This window comes from Eurosta solidaginis, chromosome 4 (assembly GCF_040869045.1).
Source record: "Eurosta solidaginis isolate ZX-2024a chromosome 4, ASM4086904v1, whole genome shotgun sequence".
In the NCBI taxonomy this organism is placed as follows: Eukaryota; Metazoa; Arthropoda; class Insecta; order Diptera; family Tephritidae; genus Eurosta; species Eurosta solidaginis.
Window position 1 is genome coordinate 201,266,254 of NC_090322.1, and position 19,519 is coordinate 201,285,772.

At 35.8% G+C, this 19,519-nt stretch overlaps 1 protein-coding gene across 8 annotated transcripts in view; it reads left to right on the forward strand.

The window, feature by feature from the left end:
• LOC137250894 (frequenin-1) overlaps positions 1-19,519 on the forward strand; it is a 175,059-nt gene that overhangs the window by 112,428 nt on the left and 43,112 nt on the right. For all 8 annotated transcript variants that reach the window (XM_067784566.1, XM_067784565.1, XM_067784568.1 and 5 more), the window contains 3 exons: positions 11,522-11,546; positions 11,628-11,676; positions 14,922-15,011. In XM_067784566.1, the coding sequence (XP_067640667.1) occupies positions 11,522-11,546; positions 11,628-11,676; positions 14,922-15,011 (164 nt within the window). The remainder of the gene's footprint in view (positions 1-11,521; positions 11,547-11,627; positions 11,677-14,921; positions 15,012-19,519) is intronic.

Genomic DNA, 19,519 nt, shown 5'->3' on the forward strand with positions numbered 1-19,519 from the left:
TCTATTTTTCACTAATGTGTTTGCGGGAGCGCATAGCTGGGTACATAATGTTCAATTTCGCCTGAACCTATATCTTCCTACATGTTTTTTAAGAAATTTTATGAAGAACTTGCGGTTCCTTTGAAACAACTTTTTTTATCCTCAGAACTTCACCTCATACAATTAAGTTAAATGCAAAATATAAACTCAGTGAGTTTTCCGCGAAATGCTTGCACATAATTTTGCATATTCTGAAAAAATATTTAAGTTATTTAGGGAGCCACTGAGTCTCTCCGGTACAGTGTCAGTTTAAACACCCTTATACATTCGTCTTCATCGCTAGTCCTCTTATATTATCGTTTTCATATATCTTCTTAATATTCCATTTGTTTTTCTCATTCTACTACTGTTCGTTAGCTTAGCTGCAACATAGCATTCACTTTAGTAAACAAACTTTTTTCATGCTGGCGTATTTTAAATTTATACTGTAAACAGTACAATAATTGTCTTGAGAATAAGAAGAACAAGCAGCTGGAAAGTATTACTGCTACTATTTATGTGGTTAGTAAGCAAAGATATTAAAGATGCAACTTGTTCCTGTGTATGCAAAAGATAGCGTTATGAATATGTTCATGTTGACTCGGTTGACTAAAAAAAGGATTTTGATTGCACCACATGGACGTATAGAAAAACAAAAAGAAGATATTTTTACTTACCACATTTGTACTTTGTATCATTCAAATATGCATATGCATATACATTGTCCAATAGCAAATTCACATAGCAGTCAAGGTGAGCTTGCACGCACACATATCGATATATATTTATGTATATTGCCTAGAAGTTCATCTGAATATATCCAAAACTGTTTAAAGTTTTAGTGAAACACGCAGAAGATAGTGATGAAAGTAAAATATAGCTTTTCTAATATATTACTTCGAAAATATTAGTTTTATTTAAAGTCTCAAAGAAGTCTTATTAAAAATTTAACAACGTCGGTAGGTATATTTACAGTGTTAAACGTTATGGTCACATTTCAACTTTTGCTCTAAAAATATTTTCCATCTCATTCGAAAATCTCTTAAAACTAAGATGCTTAACATCTCTAAATTTTATAAAATAAAGTCGCTAAATGCCATGTACGAACATAATTTCACACAGAATGCTCCGATTTTAAAACGGATTTTTGCATTTGAAAGCTTAGCTACGTGAGATGGTACAGTTAATATAATTTGAAGGTGTATATTATAGGGCCGTGGCAAATTACCAAAATTTAGTAAAAAATTATAAAATTTTTGTTTACACAGCTATAACTCATAAACGGATGGATGGATTTAAAAAATTCTACTTTTCAGTAAAACTGTGAAATATATACCTTCAATCTGCATCAAAAAAAGAAAAAAAAGTACGTAATTCCTTTCGTATATCAGCCAAATTGTTTAAAGAAAAGTAATATTTTTACCAAAAAATGCATGTGTGTGGTTGTTCGCTGTCAACTGTGCGCGCTAATTGCTTTTGAGTGAGGCATGATACGACTAATACGTACATATATAGTTATAATTAAAAATTCATGAGCTTAACACCGGCTTATAATAACTGAATTTCAATTATTATGTTTTCTAAGAGAAACTGAAAAGAAAGAAACATTTACTGGCATATTGCGATGGAACCATATCGAAAACCGCCAACGTAATCATTAAAGGCAACTGCAGTTTCATCATGTTATTCACGGTTCGAATCCCGGTGAAACCTTTGATAACATTACAAAATTGCCTGATGATGATTACGATGGCGGTTTTCGAAATGGTTCCTTTGCAATATGCCAGTAAATGTTTCTTTCTTTTCAGTTTCTCTTAGAAAACATAATAATTGAAATTCAATTATTATAAGCCGGTGTTAAGCTCATGAATTGTTAAATATAAGTATAAACTGAACACACCATTAAACAAACATACACATATATAGAATTCGCTGCGTTATTTAACTTCGGGTGTAGGTTTATAGGTACGTATGGATGTACATCACTACATAGTAAAAAACAAAGTCGCTTTTTCTGTCCCTATGTCCTTTTGAATGCTTAAACCTTTAAAAATACGCAACGGATTTTGATGCGCTCTTTTTTAGTAGATAAAGCGTGATTGGAGAGGAAGAAACGGGTGGATATATTTGGCTGAAAATTGGTGGAGGGGTAGCTTAGAACCAGGAGACAGATATAGGATAATTTCTATTCCGTTCTGGCTAGGGTCTTGAGATCAAAACGTGGACCTGGATAATCCTGGGATATGTTTGCACAATATGGGTATCAAATGGAAGTTGTTTATGAGTGCTTTGATACGGAGTATTTTTCGTACACGTGGGTGACTAGGGTCTCAAGATATAGGCCAAAACTTGGACCCCGATACCCCTAGAATGTGTGTGTAATATCGATATCAAATGAAAGCTGTTGCTGAGGGCTTTAAAGTAATTTTCATTGTGATATTCGATTTAGTCGCATCAACCTGGCAAAACTCATGCGAAGTCGAAATAAAGACATGAATTAATAATACCCACATTACTATTTACATACGTCCTATTCGATTTGCCTGGGAATAAGGGATGAAGAAGAATGGGAAAAACTTGAGAGAAGAGAAAAGAGGGAAGGAGACTGAGAAAGAGATAGAGTGAGACGAAGATAGAGATAGATGAAGCGAAAAGACGGAGGTAGGAGTGAACAAAAGTAATAGGAAAAATTGAGGAGGGCGCTGGGCAGAGTTAGACGCAAAAAGCTTATTAAAATGTATGCAGATATACCAAATTTAGGGCAGAACAACGTACATAAAGTCATAGCTACACATGAGCCAGATTATTTGAAGGAGCGTTTCAGTTTCATGAGATCCTCTCTATCACCCGCTATCTGTAGCATGAAATATACTTGCTCGGTTACCGAGCGATAGTTTTTTGTTTTCGCATTTCGTCTTTGGAATAATCTACCAATAGCGATTAGAGGTTTGAAAAACACAAGCCGGTTGAAACATGAAGTTATGCAACACTTTACAAAATGATTTGTATTCCTCTCTCTCTCTATTTCTTCATTGCGTATGTTTCTCATTTATTCTAAGTACTCCGAATATTATTTTTCTTCTTTCTGATTATAAGGATTATTTTGTTCTTGAGTATTTGTATGTGTTGTGTAAAATTGTCACTTATTAACCAAGTAACGCGATATGAATGCCTATATGAATAGGTTTCAACATTATAAGTCCCTTTTTGTTGCATGGCTGTCACAAAAGATGCACTTATTTGTCACTACCATTCCAGTTACCTTCCGGACTTCGAGTGATTTGCAGGCTTGCCAAATCGTGAGGACTTGTGCTTGAAACATACTATAGTATGACGGCAATTTTAACGGACGCATACATCTGCAGATATTGCAAGTGGATTCCAGTTTCCATACCTGAGTCCATATTGGATTCGTGCTCGTAGTTTGTATTCCGTTATTAGCTGAAACCCCTCTTTAAATCATTTCTACTTGGAAGGATAGTGCTAATGCTGCCCCTAGGCTGCTGTTTGCATGGATAATAATCTATTTCGAATTAAAACTTCATATCGGAAGTAAATTAAGGATATTGCTATATTATTTTTGAGTATGTTTCCAACACCTACATGCACTAAGTCTTGGGATTTTAGTTCTTTATGAAAGCTTTTCACCACAACATAGAGCCATCGGTCAGCACTGGACCCACCATATATACATCATACAGCCACAGCACCATCTTTTGCTCTTCGATGCACCCTTTCCATCAATCAATTGCACCAATTGTTAATCCGAATCACTTGATACCAATTTATAGGTTTGTTATGGTTTGTACTTCCTCGCGAATATCATTAGATCGTTTTCATCGAATTCAGCCAAAAGATACATCCTTATGCACACCTTCTAACGTTTGCCACCGTTCCGGGAAGCATTTATAATGATTTCCAGGGTGCAGCTGCTCATTCTCCCCTATTCCATAAGCGTGCTTGAAAAAGGTAGAATATTTCCAAGCCTTTCTGCGTGCCCCGCGGCCTTAGATGGTCTAGCAACGTTCTCTCATATATTTTAAGAGAATAATGAAAAAAGAAATAAATGTCGACCATACTGAATGTCCACGACGATGGCATTACGCTACCGACTGGGTAGTGACGTTTGATCAGGATCTAAATTTTGGTAAGCATATATACGCAATTGTACACAAAGCACCGCTCTCAGAACTGCTAAGGGCTGCCTTTTTATGTCCAAAAAACACCACCTACACAGTGATGTGAGCGAACTTTACAGTAGCAAGAGAAATTAGGTGCTGAACAAACAGTTTCTGTTGAATACCCAGAAATGTGGGCATCTCAACATACATCTGATTGAAGGGGCCCCGCAATATTAGGATATACGCGAAGGGAGATCTCGGCCGTATGCAGAAGAACAACACAAACAAGTCCTCAGTAATATTCACAAAAAGGCATCGGACATCTATGCCAGGAATAGCACGTCCAACTCCATTGTTATAGTCAAATACCGTGAACTTGCAGTAAAGCAAGGGGATGTATGTCACTTTAGCTCAACTTTGGTCTAGATACTGTAACAGCTTAAACACTTATCTGTTCAGAATCAACCTATACGTACATAATGTATGGCCTACTTGCAACATGTGGGGACGCATGACAGCAACCAAATGTTCAATTGCAATGTGAAACCAACGCCTCTACCATTCCTTTTCTCTCTGGTCCACTCCTGTTAAAATTTGCAAGTTTTATTGGCTTCCCGTAAGAGGATATATATGACAATATCTCAGAGGTGGCACCCATTGTATGGAGCGAAGCACTGCTACAACAGGAAAAACAAGGACGAATGAGATTAGAGAGTGGATGTGTCGGAAAATTACTAAAACGAAAACGCATTGGCATGCCTAATGCGCAAATTAATAAGTCATTTTCCGATTTCAAGAAAATCGTAATATTAATTTAATTAACAAAAACGATATATCCTTAAAGAACTACGCCCGATTAAAAGCCTTGGACTTTGAGCTCCAAAACATGAACATGTTTTACAAACGACTGGAATTTTTGTGAAAGGGTTGTAAGGGGTTCGGTTATAACCGAACATTACATACTCAGCTGAGAGCTTACTTTTCTTGGTTTCGTAGGGTTACGTAGATGGTTTATAAGTGGTTTTTTAATTCCATATCATATACGTTTGGGAAATATCGATCAAATTGTAGACCAAGGGTGACGTTTCTGGAACGATCTTCCTTCATCCTTTGTCAAATAAGCGAAAATCACTATATAGGGAAATGAACCAAGGGTAACCCTGGAATGTGTTTGTATGACATGGGTATGAAATGTAAGTTATTAAAGATTATTTTAAAAGGGAGTATGCCTTAGTTCTATAGAAGGACGCCTTTTCGAGATATCGCCATAAAAGTGGACCAGGGGTGACTTTAGAATGTGTTTGTATGATATGGATATCAAATTAAAGGTATTAATGATAGTTTTAAAAGAGAGTTTCCCTTAGATGTATATGTGAAGGCGTTTTCGAGATATCGGCCAAAATGTGAACCAGGGTGACCCACAACATCAGCTGTCGGGTACCGCTAATTTATTTATATGTAATAGCACGAACAGTATTCCTGCCATAATTCCAACGGCTTTTTATTTCGCCCTGCAGAATTTTTTCATTTTCTTCTACTTAATACGGTAGGTGTCACACCCGTTTTACAAAGTTTGTTTTAAAGTTATGTGTCAAAAATCAACCCAATCACCATGTTTCATCGTATTTGGTATGGAATAATGGCACTTCTTTATTTTACGAAATTTTCGATATCGAAAAGTGGGCGGGGTCATAATCGGATATCGCTCATTTTTAATACCAAGGTAAAGCGAGTGCGGAGAAGTACGTGGACTAAGTTTAGTAAAGATATATCGATGTTTGTTCAAGTTATCGTGTTAACGGCTGAGTGGGAGGACAGGCGGTCGACTGTGTATAAAAACTGGGCGCGACTTCAACTGATTTCGCCCATTTTCACATAAATCGGTTATCGTCATAGAAGCGATAGCTTTACCAAATTTCACAAGGATTGGTAAATTTTAGTTTTGGAATTAAAAGTATTCTAGACATATTAAATGAAAAAGGGCGGAGCCACGCCCATTTTGAAATTTTCTTTTATTTTTGTATTTTGTTGCACCATATCGTTACTGGGGTTGAATGTTGACATAATTTTAAATGTAAAGAATTTGTTAGAATTTGACTTTAAATTTTTCTTTTTAAAGTGGGCGTGTTCGTCATCCGATTGTGCAAATTTTTATTTAGCTCATATATGGTAATAGTAGTAACATTCCTGGCAAATTTCATCATGATACCTGCAACGACTGCCAAATTACAGCTTGCAAAACTTTTAAATTACCCTCTTTTAAAAGTGGGCGGTGCCACACCCATTGCTATTCAGCGTCATAAGGCAACCGACCTACCAAGTTTTATCGTTTATCCGTCTTTGGTAATGAATTATCGCACTTTTTCCATTTTCAAAAATTTTCGATATCGAAAAAGTGGGCGAGGTTATAGTCTGACCGCGGACACTTTAGCCTTCTTACCAGTTTCGACTTCATCCCGGACAGAACACACTACTTTATGCCGATAACTGCTCCCTATACAAACTTCACCCCAGTTATTCCAGAGAGAGAGAATTGGGGAAGAGGAATTATCTGGGGCATGGGACCGGTTAACTTGTTCACGGATGGGTCAAGGCTGGATGGAAAGGTTGGTGGGGGAGTCTTTTGTCAAGAGCTAAATTTAAGCCGCAAGTTTAAGTTGGCTGATCACTGCAGTGTATTCCAAGCGGAAATTGCTGCGATTATGGATGCGGTGGGTGGAATGCTCCTCCATAGCTGGGCCTCGATCAGCTCAGCAAACGTTGGGCGGATACCACGTCTTGCAGGGTAGCAAGATCTTTCTGGCCAAAAGTGGATGGCAGGAGGTCTGCTGAAATAATTGGGTTCACTAAGGCTCACCTATCAATGGTCATTGGGATGTTGACAGAGCACTGTCCCATGGGTATCCATACGGTACGTCTCAATATACTGGAAACTCCATGCTGCTGCAGCTGTTTGGAGGATGATGAGGTGGAATCACCAAATCACTTTATCTGATATGAATGCCCAGGAACTTACATACCAAATTTCATTAAGATACCTCAAAATTTACTAAAGTTATCGTGTTTACGGACGGACGGACGGACGGACATGGCTAAAATTAATATACTCTGTGAGCTCTGTTCAGCTGAGTATTAAAATGTTTAGGTCACTGCAAGGTTCATTTTATACAAATGTTATTTACTATATTTGTTATATACTTTGCTTTTTTAAATTTACTTTAATTATGCTAACGGGTTTAAAAAAATTTTTTTTGGATTTGTCTTTTTGATATATTCAGTAGCAAAGAGAATTTTTCAATAAAAGATTGAACTTCAATTTTTTAATATTTTAAATATATATAAAATATAAGATAAATATAGTCACACGTCTAGAAGACTCCGTACAGAATATAGTTTTCATATTCCTATCTATGAAATTTTCGACCCCGGGCGACACAAGAAATAAATTTTAGTAAGAAAGACAAACTTTGGTCCTTTACAAATGCAAAGCATATTTAGTGTTTGGTTTATCTCTGTTCTTCTAAATACATATCTTTTTCGGCTGCTATGTACATGTATCCCCTTTATGTTCATTGTATGTTTTGGTTGCACTGTATCACGTATCTAAATAATCTTTGTCTGTGGTAAAGCAAATGCACCTGACACACTCTGAATATTGTCTTAACTCCTGCTGACTCAAATGTTGATTCAATTTAGTTTAGTCAATATCGCTTGTTTGCTTGATACAAAATATAATTCAATATAGCAAGATGATAATCCCAAAAACAGGAAGTGGCAACAAAAACTAAACTCATTGAATACTGAATGCCTGCAACTATTCTTATCTACATATTTGTTTTTGTGTTATAAAAACAGACAATCATAGAATAAACTTTGTTTGGTTGTTCAATGAAAAATGCATAGAATCTTTTGAAGATAGAAATTTTTTAAAAGTAAGCGAATTTTAGATTTTGGTGGTTTATTTATGTGCACACATAACCAACACACACAATATCTACAATTCTTTGAATAAAATATTTTCACATATGTGCATATGTGTGCTTTGTGTTCCGTCAAAATTTATTGTGATTACATTACATATGCAAATAAATATTCTAAATATGTTTAAAATTTGTTGTCTTTATGTACTCGTAATCTCATGCATACATGTAATTGCCTTCCCTGCAGGAAACTAACTTACTGCAAGATCCTTATTTTCCTAGAACTGTTGCCGAAATACAGCTAACTGTTATTATTTCTAAAATTTTGGGCTACTTTTGAATTGACTTTTGGTCAAACTTTTTTTGTGGAAAAAGTTAGCTGTCTATGGATTGTTTTAAAGGTGTATGTATACTACTAAATACTTCGGATATGTGAAGCTTCTTAAAATACTGCCTAGAATTTTAATATATTTTGCGCATTTCCCGAAATCTTTTTACGATTTATTCATTACTTTATAACTATAAATTTATTGCTAGCCTTACGTTGTAAGATAAGAAATTTGCATGATTATTTTGTTGATCATTTTATCATCACGACTAAAGTCTCACAATGGGCATACTAACTGGCCACTGCCTTCTGGCGTCACATGCTTATAAGTTAGGTCTCGTCAGTAACATAATGTGTAGGAAGTACGAGTTGCTATGAGTGGCCGCAGAGTTGCCAGATTTCGAGGCAGATATTAAGCTAGGTCTTAGAAAATTTCTAGTATTTGCAAGAAGATTACTCTATAACATAAGTCGTAGCACCTGGTTGGGGTTCTTCCGCTTGGTCGTCAAACAAATTCTGGTAACACTATGGAAATTATGAGTCTAAGTGAAATCTTTATTGACCGATCAGTTCAAACGAACCTAACCTTTATCTTCACAGTAGCATATTGATTAAAAGTTGCTCATACGCAGTGGTGACCGAAACGCCACAAAAATTTTAAACCAAATGTTAAAGTTTATTAAATTAACTTAAGATATACAAACTTGAGATTACGAAAAATAGTAAAATTAAAATTGAGTATGCAGATTTTTATAACCAGCGTGTACTTTTACAACGGGGTATTATAACTTAGATGAGATAAAGGTTGTTTGTAAAGACATAAAAAATAATCGAGATTGATATGGACTTCCTTATATCAAAATTATCAGCATCGCTAATATGATAACTTGAGCAAGCCATGATGCATCTTTACGAAAATTTGACTGGCTTATCTGTCTCCAGAATAAATTGATATCCATGATGTAAGAAATTGGACAATAAATACGACCACTCGTTCAATAGCGCAAATTTCGAGAAATGGAAAAATTTTTATAATTCGTTACCAAAGGCCACTAAAGATATGAAAATTAATGAACATTTCAGAAAGTGAAAGGTGAAAGATTCAGGGGAGAGCCACTGATCAAATATGGATACAAGGCGAGGCAAGAATTAACACATTTTTTTGCATATAAAATACCTCTGTTTACTGAGAAAAAAGGTACAACACACATAGGAATTTTATCGGGCAGGGAAATTTCTCGACTTTTGTCTATATCTGATATGTGAAGATGAATGTGATTTTGAGAGTTGTGACTGTGAAAGTCATACAGTTTCTTATTGGTTTATAGGAGCAATGATATTGAAATCGGCCGGATAAGTAAATCAGGCATTCCGTATTTGGTATAGAGATATCATCTATGAGTAAATTGAGGTGGGAGAGGAAGAGGGATTGGGAGTAGTAGTGGAGTAGGACCAGGAATGGTACTGAGAGTGTGAGAAAAAGTGAGATTGGTAGTTCGATTTGGAGTAGGATTTGGAGTCGTCGCGTTAGTGGAATGGAACTAGGAGTGGAAGTGGGAGTGGAACGGTGAATACGATTGGGAGTGGGAGTGGGAGTGGGAGTGGGGTGGAAGTGCGAGTGGGAATGGGTTCTGGAGTGGGAGGGAAATAAATGTAATACATAGAGAATAAAAGGATAAATGGAAGATAAATTTAAAGAGAATAGGATATTTATTGAAAGGGTAGCGAGGTTTAGCGGGGTTGGGTTGAACCGGCCGTTCCGTGAGGGCCTCACATATACTGAATGAGTCCTTAGTGGGAACTCTGGTATATACATATAAAAACATGAGTATGGCACGCTACGACGCTAGCATAATTTGATTGAGCCCTCACTGCATCGGAAGGAATTTATCTGTACCAATCCATACCCAATGCTTTTTTTTCGGCTCATTTTCAAAAACGAATTCGAGTTATCGGTTTTTATTGGCTTGATATTACCGAGTCCTTTGGCTTCTTATTAGTATCTTATCGGGCTCATGACAGGTATGTCATCGATTTTGTATAGTATTTTTATTGGCATCTGTTTTATAGCATACCTTTAAGTAATAATAATAAGTTGGGAACACTTCGATTACACGCCGCTAAAAATCGATAACACTCCGACAACAAATTAGTAAGACTGAAAATAAATCGATAAATATTCGATTACAAGTCGAAAGTGTGTCGATATTTTTTCGAAAAATACTCGATACCAAATCGATAACAAACCGATAATAAAAAAATTAAAACTCTTGATAAACTTTATTATCGATAAAAAATTTATAACATTTCGCAAATGGATAACTCCGCTCTACTTTGTCGATAACATACCTATCGCAAGCCGATAACTCGACGATGAAAGGTAAATTATAAAGGGATTACTCGTCAAACCTTACTCATTAACTTACGCTTATATTTTATAATTCCCCACATAAACATACCAACACCATACTCTATGGTTCCACCTGTCCTACTCTTAAATTCTCTGTTCCCCCAAATACCGTCTCATTTAAAAGTTATGATTCTCGTCATCAAAGAGATTTCATCATCATCATTAGTTGGAGCTTAACCGAAGAAAAGATTTTGGCAGTTTCGTAACAAGTCACACCAGCTATTCCTCTTTCGCGATAGCTGACACAAACTGAGAGCACCCAGGGAGATCAGATCTTCCTTCACCCACCTCTCCCAACTCAACTTTCGCGGTAACTGACGGCAATTGAGAGCGCCAAAGTAGGTCAAGCCTACCTTAATCTGCCCCTCCTAACTCAGTGGAGGTCTCCCTTTTCCCTGCTTCCAAACCGCGGTGTCGGCTGAGTTACTTTCTTTTCCGAAACGTCCGCGTCCATTCTCATAACATGAAATAGTCACATAAGCCTTTGGATTTTTATACACTTATACAAGAAAACTAAAGCAGTATCCTTGAAATTGCAAATGCACGCATTAATATCATTTGAATGGATTGACAACGATAATTATTGAAACGAAGACCCCATTTCGAAGACTTTCATAATACCATTTCTCAATTATGTTACTAATTATATTAGATATAAAATTATTATTTTTTTAAGGTCTCTTATATTCAATTAACTAACTTTATTATTATTCTTTTCTTCTAGTTACAGAAAAAGAAATAAGACAATGGTGAGTTATAAAATCAAAGTTTCTATTTTGTTCAAACTAAATACTTGTCATAACTTTATTTTTAATTTTATTAAAACACAGGCACAAAGGATTCCTTAAAGACTGTCCAAATGGTTTACTCACAGAGCAAGTAAGTGTGGCGTTAAAAAAAATAACAGAATGTTTAAAAACACTAATAAACAACAAAAATATTTAATTGCACGCTGTGTGGGTTTTAGTTGTTGTTGTTGACGTCAAACCAAAGTTCATAGCCGAAGTCCTCTATTATTTTAAAAATTTACCTTAAAACCAATTCAAGACTACCTTTTCCAACTTGGAATATACCGAGTTTGTGAAACTATTTGATCAGTGTGGAAACATTCTGTAGCTTCCAGTATTTTTTCTAGCATAAAATAAGAGAAGAAGGTGCATCGTCTGACGCCTCGTTCAGTTTTCAACGTATTGGTGTTTTCTTACTCTGGGAGAGCTTCTTATGCTACTAAACGTCACTTTACAAAACCATATAAGTTTGCAGGGAAACCATTCGACAAAGAGATGATGCATGTCGCTTATTTTTTAACGTATGTTTTGTGGCATCGTCAGAATTAAATCTTTCATATAAATGCGTTCAACGCAATCCAGAATCCATTCTCACTTCAACTTTGGATCCCACTCCTACTCCTACTTCCATTCCCATTCATACTCCGACAACCACTCTTATTTACACTCCCATTCTCACTCACACTTCCACTCTCACTTATACTCTCACTTCCACTGGTATTCACACTCCCATATCCCTTCCCTCTTGCTCTTTCACCTCAATTTTCTCATATATGGGATCGCTATACCAAATTAGGAATACCTGCTTCATCTGGAACGATGGCAGATAAAATTTTTAAAATTGCACATAAGATATAGGTAAATAATTGAGATGTTCTCCTATCGATAATATTCGTCTCGACAATGTACTACATTCTCAGTAAACAGAGGCATTTGTCTTATTGTAGCTTCTGCAAAAATAAATTTGATTTTTTGTCTTTCTCTCCTACTCTCGATTCATTCTTCTTCGTATCCACATATCCATATCATAGATTAAACTTTTTTGGAAAAGGTTGGCCAAAGGTTGATGTTCAGGAAAGAAATGTTTCAAATAATACGCTTGATAACGGGTAACGGTAACCCTGTACCAAATCTCAGACAATCTTACCACTTTTCTTGAATAGGTCGGCCCCTGGTCCTCTTCCCGGAAAAAAAAGTTTCACGTGAAGGAGATAACACTGTTCCGAATTTCAAGCAAATTGCATCATAACTTGAATTTTTTGAACAATTCGGTCCCTGGCCCACTTTAGTCTCAAATAATAATCCACTCAAAGTTGTACTCCTCGGTAAAATTTTAAGCAAATCACATCATAAAAAGATTTTTTGGAATAATGCGCCTCTGGTCTACTTCTCGGTATGAAGAGTTTCTCAGTTAGAATCTTAGTCAAAAAGGTACCGCCGTACCCGATTTCAAGCAAGTGCACCATAAATACGTTTTTTAAGAAAAAGTCGGTCACTGGTTCACTTACTGTAAATAAAAGTTTCTCAAACCATAACTTAGTCAAGGAATTAGGTACCTTCTACCGTACCAAATTTCAAGGAAATCGAACCATAGATTATATTTCTTGGAATGTGGCGGTCTGTGATTCATTTGACGGAAATATAAATTGTGAATGCAATGCAGCCTCAAATACCTTAAAACACACAAAAACTTTCAATAAAATATGTCCAGTCGGTTAGAATGAGTTCAGTCACAAACACACGCTCAAAAGGAATATATACATATATTAAGATATTCTGACTTACATATTTATTCAGAAAAAATTCAAAAGGTTTTACAAACTTTTTAAATTACAATTCTATACTAATTGTCAATGCAAATAAGCTGTTTAAATAGATCTACTTAATAATAATAGGGTGAAATTAATTACCTATATTTAAAAATTTTCAAATATAATAAAATTCCATTTCTTTTCTTCCCTATTTATTTGGAAATATCAACCAACGAACTGCGAAAACTTGCCGGAAACAAACAACTTAATTGCGACTTCAAAACTTGTTAATTGCCTGCGGCAACCTTATACACACTATGACACACCCTCGAAAACTTTCACACACGCTTACCACAAAAACTTAAAAATTGCATGTCGAAATGGAAATTTGACAACTGTAAACACTACAAAACATTAAATGGTAATTGAAATGCGCTACATTTAATTGTGCTTGATTGACAATTGTTTGCTTGTGTGTGACAACAAAAACTGCAACAAAAACAATAAATATTATATGATGACTTCGAATATGTGCTGTTGAATGTATGAATGGATAAATCAACTCGATTTGGAACACCATACGATTTTGCTGATTGAAAACAAACCAAAAATATCTTGATAAAAATAAAAACGAAAAAAAAAAAAAAAACATGTAAAACTAAATATATAAACTTCATAAAAAATACAAAAAAAAATCTACCATGAATGAAATAAACATTTTACCGAAACTGACATGGTTGATTGACTCCTGCAATTACTGATTGTCGCTTTGGCTGCTCTTTCTTGTTGCCACTTCATCGCTAACTGTTTTTAACTGATGCTGCGGTTGCTGTTCACTGTCGCCGTTGGGATGCAACAAATGAAAACTTTTTGTTGCCTCTAAATATTTACACACACATACGCACGCACGCAAATGCAATTACATACAATCTGCTTTCTTAACGCGCTCTATGTGCCAAAAAAAAAAAAAAAACAAAAAAACAACAACTAAACTGCTGAAAACTGTATCGCAATATCTGCAAATACAACTATGCTGCCCGGCTTCAAAATTAAACATATGTCACTTGATCCCAAACGAATTGCCGTCATTGCTATCTCGTCGCGTTTTGTAAATGAAAATGCCCTACTGTGAATTGCAACTTCATGGTTATTACCATTATTATCACTATCGCTATCGCTCTGTGCTGTCACTGTCACTGACTTTTGTCGCTGTCACTCTTCCGATGTTCTTGTCAACTTCCGTATTGCTTCCGTTTTGGTTTTGTATGACGATGCTTTTGGTTTATTTTTTCGGACGCTTATAAAACAATTTGCTGAACTTAAACGCTTTCATATACACATACAAATACACTAACTCCAACACACACAAATATACGCATACACTTCCACACTGCACATTAAATTCAAACAAATTATACAATTTCGTCGGTTCCGTGGCTTGTGCAAAAATGTTTGCCCACCTCTACCCCTGCCATGGATACTTTGGAAATTCATTGCTGTCTACAAATGTGTGTACGATGGACTACTGCTATCACCACTATGGAAAACTTCTATAAATATATGCGCGTGTGCATAATTGTTGCAGGGTTTTATTAAAATCTACAAACAGTTCTTCCCACAAGGAGATCCCAGTAAATTTGCTTCGCTCGTGTTTCGCGTTTTTGATGAGAATAATGTAAGTATAAACTTTTATAAAATTATTATGTTTTTACAGTCGTGGTCATATATAAAGGGCAGTATATCAATAAATTTGTCCCATTGATATCGACGGATTATGGGCGTGTAATCAACTTGTTTTCGACGAATAATCGGTTTTTTACAGCCGTGCTGTCGATGAAGTACAGACGAGTTATCGATTAGTTTTCGATATGTTATAAATATGCTGTCGTTTGCTATGTTATAAAATGTTATCGTTGAGTTATCTATCTATGTCGCCGCTTATCGATTTTTTACTAATGATTTGTTAGTTTAAAATAGAAAATTTATGGATTTTCTGTCAAAAAGTTATCGATCTTGTATCGAAATGCTATCGACCTTTATCGAAAATATTTAAATTTTGTACAGTAAAGTTATCGATTTTCTATCGCATAATGTTCGATTTGTTATCGTAATGATCAAAGTCAGAAGTGCTTAGCTCTTAGGACCTTATTCATTAAAAAGTTGAATAAACTGAATGAAACAATATCCAAATAATACCAAGGTATTCTTAGTTCCATCGCACAGTGTCATGTTCTACAATACACAATTTAAACATCAATTATTAAGAAACTTTGAGAACTCCGTTGAGTTTGGGGCGTAAGCATCTGACAAAGGTTTCAAGATTTCTCTCCCCAAGTCTGGTACCGGCATGCATTCAGAATATGTGACGCAAGTGGCAGTTAACCGGTACAACCTTGATTTAAAAAAAAAAAAATAAATGTAAGGCGCGATAACCTCCGAAGAGATCTAAGGCCGAGCTTCTCATCCAACTTGCGTCGTGCTCCTCTTGATTTTCCCTTCAAATTGGCCGGACGGGACCTACATGTTTTATGCCGACTCCGAACGGCATCTGCAAGGCAGATGAGTTTTCACTGAGAGCTTTTCATGGCAGAAATACACCCGGAGCGCTTGCCAAACACTGCCGAGGGGCGACCCCGCTTAGAAAAATTTTCTTCTAATTTAAAAACTTTATTTCTAAAATTTTTATGTTGCTTTGCTCGGGGTGCGAACCCAGGGCATACGGTGTGGTAGGCGGAGCACGCTATCATCACACCACGGTGGCCGCCACAACCTTGATTAGGTAAACGTAAAAATGAATGTACCAGTCCGTTCTATAAAAGTAAGTTAAGTTATCGAGTGCAATCCGAAAACTGATGAACTGGCCCGTGGATGCTCAGCAGATTGAAATGATGGAAAACTAATCTCCAAAATAAGCAAAACCCAAAAATGAACACAACGAGCAGGAAATCTATAATCTGGCCAGCGTTTCCTATACACGAGCTATCAATGTTGGTTTCGCCCTTCTATGATAAAGGATATACCAACACTAGTTCAACACTGAATAAGTCGAGCTATCCTCCCTGGAAATTGGTCTTACTGGTCACTTTTTGATAGGAACTCATGCCGCTAGGATGGGCATCGAACTTTCTGATTCCTGCCACAGCTGGGGATGTATAAAAATGGCACTAAGGAAGTAGAAGGAGGTTGCTTGCAAACTAAGGGCGATAGTTTAATTTATTGATTCCATGAAGTAGTTCGATCCATCGTTCCTGGTACAGTTGAGGTTACTTACTGTTTAGGGCAACACAGTGGAACCATTTGTGGCCTAAGAGTCGGGATGGGATGCCTATATGCAGGCCAGTTCAAAAAGAATGTTTGAAATTTTTTGTTGAACAAAAATCAACAAGCGGAAGAATACTAATGTTTGAGCAATACCAAAATCCACATGGCCAGCTAACAGAAAAATGGGAGCAACGAGCTTCAATGTTGCCCCTATTATAGCTTTTTTCTGTGCTACTGACTGGTTCCAGGTGAAACGTGGGCGGAATGAAATAGGCTAAACCATCCTTAATCAAATAGAGATTTTCTGAATCGCTATTAAGTCAAATTTAAAAAAATCGAATTGGAGGAAGCATATTGAATCTTTTGTAGAGGTCATTAGGTAAATTATTTATAGGACCATTGACCTTATCTCAAGGGTTTGATAAGCATAATCCGAAGCTTTTGCAACCCAATTGCCAACCTCAAATACGCGAAGCTCTAGCGACCCCAAGTTCCTTAAGGAATTAGTAACTTTCGTTATCGGAACTTACCGAATCTTTATCCAGCAAAGGACCATGAACATCGACGACACTACCCGAAACCTTCATAGCCTGTCTTATTCACAAAAGCAACAGCAACAATCTTATTTTACACCAACAAACTATGGCTTAAACCCTTTTAAACTCACATTTTGGAAGATGAATGAAAGTTTTCACACAGAGTTTAAATATTTAAGGGTAAAATCACAACGGGCCGACTGATGGTGTCCTAAGGGTGCCTCCGCGACAGCCACTGCAACCTTACCTAACCAACGCCTCAATAACATATTGAGTTGACATTATTTTTCATCCCGTCCAAGCATAGTGTTGCCTTATGTTTTGAGTTTAATGTCATTTTAAAGCAAATTTCCTTCTGTGTGTGTCCGAGATTGTACTATTTGTACGTTATAAAGCAACAGTTAAAAAAATCAAGCATTTCCGGGAGAAAAGAAAAAAGGACGTGGGGCGCTCTGGGACTGCCGCGGTAAAGCTATTGCATATTATCAACTTATGCAATTATAATATTTATGCAACATTTTGTTTTCTTTGATATTAATTCAAGTTTTGTCTTTGATATTAATTCAAGTTAACCTTTTTAAGCGTGGTGACCGATAAGAAAACAAATTTTTTACTTTTATTGAATAAATGAGAAGTTAGTATTTAACTTTCACTTTAACTTTAACTTTATTTTTAACTTAACTTTAATTTTCACTTTATTTTTAAATTTAACTTTAACTTTCGCTTTAACTTTAACTTTAACTTTGACATTAACTTTAACTTTAACTTTAACTTTAAATTTAACTTTAACTTTAACTTTAACTTTAACTTTAAATTTAACTTTTACTTTAACTTTAACTTCAACTTTAACTTTAACTTTAATTTTCACTTTATTTTTAAATTTAACTTTAACTTTCGCTTTAACTTTAACTTTAACTCTGACTTTAACTTTGACTTTAACTTTAACTTTAACTTTGAATTTAACTTTAACTTTCATTTTAACTTTAACTTTAGCTTTAACTTTATTTTTAAATTTAACTTTAACTTTCGCTTTAACTTTAACTTTGACTTTAACTTTAACTTTAACTTTAACGTTAACTTTAACTTTAACTTTACTTTAACTTTAACTTTAACTTTAACTTTAACTTCAACTTTAACTTTAACTTTAACTTTAACTTTAATTTTAACTTTAACTTTATGATCCGGGGTGGGCGTGAGCTTAGCACCTGCTAACAAGCCAACCTAATATAAACGCACGCAAGTCATTTTCTGTCAAAAATGTCTCATGCACATACAACTTGTATGAGAGCAATTCAAATTGAATTTGCTGCATGAAAACCTAACTCGATTTCCAATTTTTGTTCTGCGTGACATTTAGATTTGACGTTTGCACACATGCTTTACATTGTCGCAACGCATGCTTATTTGGGTTAGGGCAAAAAACGCCGGTTGTTTGCGTGCGCTAAAAAAACGCAGTGCGGTTTTATTAGGTTGGCTTGTAAGCGACCATATATGTATGCGATAAGCGATAGCACATTGGCTACTTCGTGAAAATCAACGACAGCTCTTTTAGCATTGTGAATGATGACAAAGTGTGATCTCTTATCCGTCAACTGCCTGACAGGCTACTTTTCAGCGTTTTGACAGGCTGTTCAATATGGCGGCGCCTATCTTCAGCGGGTGATAGAAAGAGATACAGAATGAGACAGCAATAGTCAAATACGAATCAGGTGATCCAATCACTTTGGAATTTTGACGTTTATGCAGAAGAGATCACACTTTGTCATCATTCACAATGTCTTTTAGTTTGATTTCGATGGTCGTACGGTGAGGAATTGTCACACGCGCGCTTAAAAGAGAGTACCAAAGAGTGCGTGTGACGCGTGTTCACCGTTCAAGCATTGAAATCAAACTAAATAAATAATTGATTTTGCTTTCGTGCTCGCTACGCGTTCGTGTTTACTAACACATTCTCAATTTTGTAACCGTGTAAATGTAGTGGTGCCCACCGCTGTTTATGATAGAGATCCAATTTTATGTATTTGGCCTGTTGCTAACACCGAACCTTTACGAACTTTTTTGACAAATATCCGTTACGGTTTTTTTTGATTTAGTCGTCAAGCCCGCGATAAAATCTATGCAATAGCTTAAAAAAACAAAAAAGAAAATATGTAAAACAAAACATGTAGCCTTATAAAATTTAAAGTGTGTTTATGTCGCTGAATGGCGTTGATTAATGATGTAAGTTGGGGCAATAAAATTGTTTGGAGTCGCATACCAGAAGGTATCCGCCCTACAGCTATCACAAATCAGATTCTTAATGGTTTGCGAGAATAAAATTTCATGCTTGTAGTACGAAATCATAAGTAGACATGCAACAAATAAAAAAAATAAATAAATGACACAG